Source organism: Alligator sinensis, unplaced genomic scaffold (genome assembly GCF_000455745.1).
Source record: "Alligator sinensis unplaced genomic scaffold, ASM45574v1 scaffold2636_1, whole genome shotgun sequence".
In the NCBI taxonomy this organism is placed as follows: Eukaryota; Metazoa; Chordata; order Crocodylia; family Alligatoridae; genus Alligator; species Alligator sinensis.
In genome coordinates this window covers 1-5,467 of record NW_005843800.1, presented here as the reverse complement: position 1 = coordinate 5,467, position 5,467 = coordinate 1, and the positions used below count along the sequence as shown (strand labels likewise).

At 62.3% G+C, this 5,467-nt stretch overlaps 1 protein-coding gene across 3 annotated transcripts in view; it reads left to right on the top strand.

The window, feature by feature from the left end:
- Positions 1 to 3,837, top strand: part of PER1 (period circadian regulator 1) — a 17,112-nt gene extending 13,275 nt beyond the window's left edge. For all 3 annotated transcript variants that reach the window (XM_025195754.1, XM_025195753.1, XM_025195755.1), the window contains 6 exons: positions 460 to 699; positions 854 to 1,614; positions 1,783 to 1,963; positions 2,243 to 2,438; positions 2,631 to 2,781; positions 3,108 to 3,837. In XM_025195754.1, coding sequence (XP_025051539.1) covers positions 460 to 699; positions 854 to 1,614; positions 1,783 to 1,963; positions 2,243 to 2,438; positions 2,631 to 2,781; positions 3,108 to 3,302 — 1,724 coding nt within the window. In that variant the 3' untranslated portion in view covers positions 3,303 to 3,837. The remainder of the gene's footprint in view (positions 1 to 459; positions 700 to 853; positions 1,615 to 1,782; positions 1,964 to 2,242; positions 2,439 to 2,630; positions 2,782 to 3,107) is intronic.
- Positions 3,838 to 5,467: the final 1,630 nt, after the last annotated feature.

Here is a 5,467-nt window from a genome sequence, read left to right as displayed (position 1 = left end):
CGCCGGTGCCGGGACCCCCAGGGCCCCCCTGCCCTCACAGCCACTGGGCCAGGGACCTGCTGCGGACACTTTTGCCACCCACCCTGCCTCTCCTGCTTGCCCCCTGGACTACATTTGCCCCTGACGCTGTCCTGAGCCCAGCACTGTGGGGAGCCACGCAGCTGGGCCAGGACCCCCGTGCCCCAGTTCTGAGGGCAGGGGCGGGAGCCTGGATGCCTGGGTTCTCTCCCAGCTATTGGGGGGTGAGGGTGTGCGCTGAGAACCCGGACACCTGGGTTCTCTCCCAGCTCCAGGAGGGGAGTGGGGCAGAGTGGGTCCAAGCTGGGGGTGGAGGCAGGGGGTCGGGGACTTCTGGGTTCTGTCTCCTGCTTTGCCCCTCGCTCTCCATGCACCCCGGGCTGCGGCCCCTCCTGGGGGGCCCACCTCAAAGCCCCCCCTGACCTGGCCTTCCCTGTGCAGACATTGTGATGATGGAGGAGGCACTAAGTGCGACGCCGCCAGCCCCCCTGATGCCCAGCACAGCACCTGCCACGGACCGTGAGCAGTACCGGCCTGTGGGGCTCACCAAGGAGGTGCTGTCTGTGCACACGCAGAAGGAGGAGCAGGCCTTCCTCACCCGCTTCCACAGCCTCAGCCAACTCCGTGTCTTCGACACCCCGTCGGGGCCGGGCCGGCCCGAGACACCTGGTGCCCATACAGGTGGGTGAGAGTGGGCCCAGGAGGTGCTGGGGCATGGAGAGGGGCTGTGGGAGTTGAATGAAGTCAGGGGGCAGTGCTGGAGCCCAGAAAAGGTGTGGGACCATCCCTCTCCCCCACCGGGCTGTCAGCTAACCTGTGCCCCTCCCCACCACAGGTTCCCAAGGCCCTCGGCAGCCCCCCCGTGGACCAGGCCGGCGCGGGCGCAGTGGCAAGTCTAAGGCCAAGCGCGCAAAGCAGAACCAGTTGTCAGACAGTACCAGCTCGCCACTGACTACCGCCACCACGCCTGCCCCAGGCGCTCCCCCCGCACCTCCCTCCTGGCCACCCTCAGCCGCCTTGCAGGCCAGCCTGCCCCCCCTGCCCTTCCCCATGGTGCCCACCTACCCAATGCCCGTCTTCCCCACACGGCCCCCCGTGCCCGAGGTGCCTGCTGCCGCCACTGCACCGCGCTACCCACTGCCTGCACCGCCTTTCCCCACGCCTCTAGTGGCACCCATGCTGGCACTGGTGCTGCCCAACTACGTGTTCCCGCCTGGCTCCAGCGCCCTGCCCCCTGCCTACTTCCCTGGTGCTGCAGCCTACAGCCCTGCCGGCACCCCTGGCTTCAGTTTTGGGGGCCCGGCAGCAGCAGCAACCCCGGTGGCATCCCCGGGTGGGCCGCCAGCAGCAGAGGCGTCGCGCTCCACCACGCCACACTCGCTGAGCCAGGCTGAGCGGGCGGAGGCCGAGTCGCCGCTGTTCAACTCGCGCTGTAGCTCCCCACTGCAGCTCAACCTGCTGCAGATGGAGGAGGCACCTAAGGCCTGCGAGCGCCCTGACCCACCTGGTACCACTCCGGGACCTGGCACGCCTGCCACCGCCCCCCCTGGCACCCCCTTGCCCAGAGAGCATGGTGACCCCAAGGAGGCTTGCATGGTGAGTGCTGTCTGGACGCTGGGGATCTCTCCCGGTGCCGGTAGAGGGGTGGCTGGGTGCCCGGATGCCTGGGTTCTCCCCTGAGTCTGGAGAGGTGGGGGCAGGGCAGTGGCTCTCCCAGGCAGGCCGCTCCATGCTCAGACTGATCCCCTCTCCCCCTGGCTGCAGGCCGAGGCCCAGGACTCGTCCAACAACGACGCACTGTCAAGCTCCAGTGACTTGCTGGACCTGCTGTTGCAGGAGGACTCTCGCTCGGGCACTGGCTCAGCTGCCTCCGGCTCCGGTTCCTCAGGCTCCGGCTCCAACGGCTGCAGCATGTCAGCCAGTGGCACTTCTGCCAGCGGCACTAGTGAGTCGGGGTGGGCATGGGCAGGGGCTTGGGCTGAGGCTGGATGCCTAGGTTCCTCCCCTGGCTGGGGGTCAGGATGCCTGGGTTCTTTCCCCGGCCAGGGCTTGGGACGCCTGGGTCCCCCGTGGGTGGGCAGGAGAGGCTGGGTCTGGGTAGCCAGGACATCTACGGCTCCTTGGCTCATGGGGCATAGGCCAGGCCGGATGTGGGGCCTTGGGGCTGGGAGGGACCCTTGACTGGTGCCGGCTCCAGTGCTCACCCCTGTATCCCCCTCCACAGCCAGCAGCAAGAGCAGCCACACCAGCAAGTATTTTGGCAGTGTGGACTCCTCGGAGACCGACTTGGCCAAGCAGCCGCCGGGAGTGGGGGCTGGGGCCAATGTGCACCTCATGAAGTACGTGCTGCAAGACCCCATCTGGCTGCTTATGGCCAACACGGATGACAAAGTCATGATGACCTACCAGCTGCCTGGCCGGTGGGTGCCTGTGGACGTGGGGCACATGGAGGGCACCAGGGCTTGGGGGCACGTCTGTCTCGGGTAGAGCCAGGGGGCCTCTTTGCCTTGGGGCAGGGTGATCCATCCCGGGCACGGGTGAGGCAGGGATCCGTCCATCCTGGGCCAGGAGTGTCCATTGTGGTGGCACCAGGTGACGCGTGGGGCCCACAGGGACCTGGAGGCCGTGCTGCAGCAGGACCGGGAGAAGCTGAAGCAGATGCAGAAGCAGCAGCCACGCTTCACAGAGGAGCAGCGCAAGGAGCTGGCTGAGGTGCACACCTGGGTGGCCAAGGGGTTGCTGCCACGCGCCATCAACGTCTCGGTGAGCACCACCAGGCTGGAGGGACCCCAGGCATCCAGACCCCCTGTCTCCCCCACCCTCCCAGAGCTGGAGAGAACCCAGGTGTCTGGGTTCCCAGCTCCTGGAGCTCCAAACCCCCAAGATATACTACCGCCCTCCCAGAGTGGGGAAGAGAAACCAGGCGTCCGGGATCTAATCCCCCAGCCCCCATACTTCATTGCCCTCCTACAAAACCCAGGCATATGGGCTCCCCACTCTCCCCCGACAGGTGCCACTCTCCCTCCACAGCAGGGGGAGAACTCTGGCATCCAGGCCCCCCTGATGCTCTGTTTGCACCCCCCTCACAGGCCTGCATTGACTGTGGCAGCAGTGCACCTGCCAAGGACCCACCACCATATGATGCCGAGATCCGTGACCTGGAGCTGAGTGGGCTGCTGGAGCCCATGGACGAGGGCGCTGCGCCCCCTGACACTGCCATGGAGGAGGAGGAGGCGGGCACTGGTGCTGGCCCCCCTGCCATGGCCTCCACGAACGCTGGGTGAGTCCACATGGGCCATGGACATGCTACATTGACACGCGCATGGGTGCCAGGTGAGCCCACATGGGCAACGGACATGCTACATGGACATGTGCACGGGTGCCGGGTGAGCCTGCGTGGGCCATGGACATGCTAAATGGACATGCACATGAGCATTGGGTGAGCCCACGGACATGCCCACAGGCACCAGTCCTCCCCTGTGGCCTCCATGAATGCTGGTGAGCCTGCACCACCCACGGATATGATGCACGGACACGCACACAGGTGCTGGGTGAGCCCACATGGACCACAGGTGCACTACGGAGGCACTGGACCACGGATGTGCCCATGGGTGCCAACCCCTCGGTGGCCGGCCGAATCCCCAAAGACTAGAGTCACATGCATGGGCACAGGCCATTCGTGCCCGGACAGGTGGAGCACGGGCACGTGGACTCAGCTGTGTCCCCTCGGTATTTATTTTGGATGCTGTTTTGTACAAAGCTGCAGCCCGGCCTGGAGACAGGCAATAAAGTTTCGCTGCCCTGGGCCGGCACTGCCAACCCCTGCCTCTGCTATGCAGCGGTGAGAACGCTTGGCTTCCCTGGGGAGGGTTGGTGCTGCTGGGGCTGGGCACAGCCCACGAGCTCTGTGCCTGTGCAAGGTGGCTCTGGAGATTGACGGCATCCCTGGGTGGGCCACAGACCCCAGAGCAGGGACGTGGTGCCCTGGATGCGAGTCTTCAGCTCAGCCCCTGGGCACCAACCCCCCAACCGGAGCCCTGGCCTGTGCCCCCATCTAAGAGACACCCACCGGTGTGTGGTTGTGGGCACCCTCCTGCACACAGATGTAGTTACGTTGTGTGGGTGTGGAGGTAGATACACACACGAGCACTTACATACACAGATATAGTAGATCCACACACACACTGCAGTCCCACTACTCCATGCTGTGCGGCTGCACCCAGAGCCACCATGTGGGGGCCCGCTCATCGCCCTCCAAGTCATGGCCGACACTGTCCTCATCACTGTCACTGTTCCCACTGCTGCTGCTGTCCTGCCGTTAATGCTACCCCAATGCCTGTAGCCAGGCCCAACCCCGGTGGGACGTGTCAACTGCTGGCCCCAGATGTGCAGGGCAGCCACCAGCAGTGTGTGAGCACACATGCACAGATCTGTGCCTTGACACGCTGCGCATGGGGAGGTCGCAGGTTTGTGCCTGGGTCCCGGCAGCAGCACACAGGCACAGACATGCACAGACACATGCACATGCGTACACACAACAGACAGGAACATGCACCGACGTGAGCCAACACACACCCGAACATGCAGGCATGTGTGCACAGGCAGACATGGGCGCATGCACAATGACCTGATACAAGACATGTGACCACATGCACATGCCACTGGCAAGGCTGCTCCAGCCCCACAATGCCCCTCCCAAGCCTCCACCTGCAGAAGAGGAGCTCGCCCCAGCCCCCAGCAGCCGTGTCTGGCCTGGGTCCCTGCCTCAGTTTCCCTCTCTCTAGAGGGCTGCAGGGGTATGGCCGTGGTGACTCAGGTTCTCCAGTGGTGCATCGCTTGAGCAGGAGGGTAGGGTCAGAACCTGGTACACACAAACATACATCCACATACATATGTGTATGTATATGAACATGTACACATGGATACATGTGTATTCATATGTGTGCACAACTGCATACACATATATACCCACATATATATACACCCACATACACAGACTATTACATACATGTATGTGTGTGTGTGGAGATATATGCGTGTGGGTGTACATACACCCCCCCCATGTTTTGTGTGTAAATGTTTGTGCTATATATATATATACATGCATATCACATGTGTATACACACCCGTATAAGTATTAACTATATACGGGTGTGTATACAGTTGTGTATGTGTATTTTATATATATAGAGACGGCCTTACTGTATTTCCTGGTGTAGCACGCACCCCGTTACCATATTTTCTAGTGTACCACACAACCATTACTGTATTTCCTAGCATACCACACAGTTACTGTATTTCCTAATGCACCACACACTTCTCACCTTATTTCCTAGTGCGCCATACACCCATTACCATATTTCCTAGTGCCCCACACTCCTGTTACTGTATTTCCCAGTGTGCCACACACCCGTTACCAGATTCATAGATTGTAGAGTTGGAAGGGATC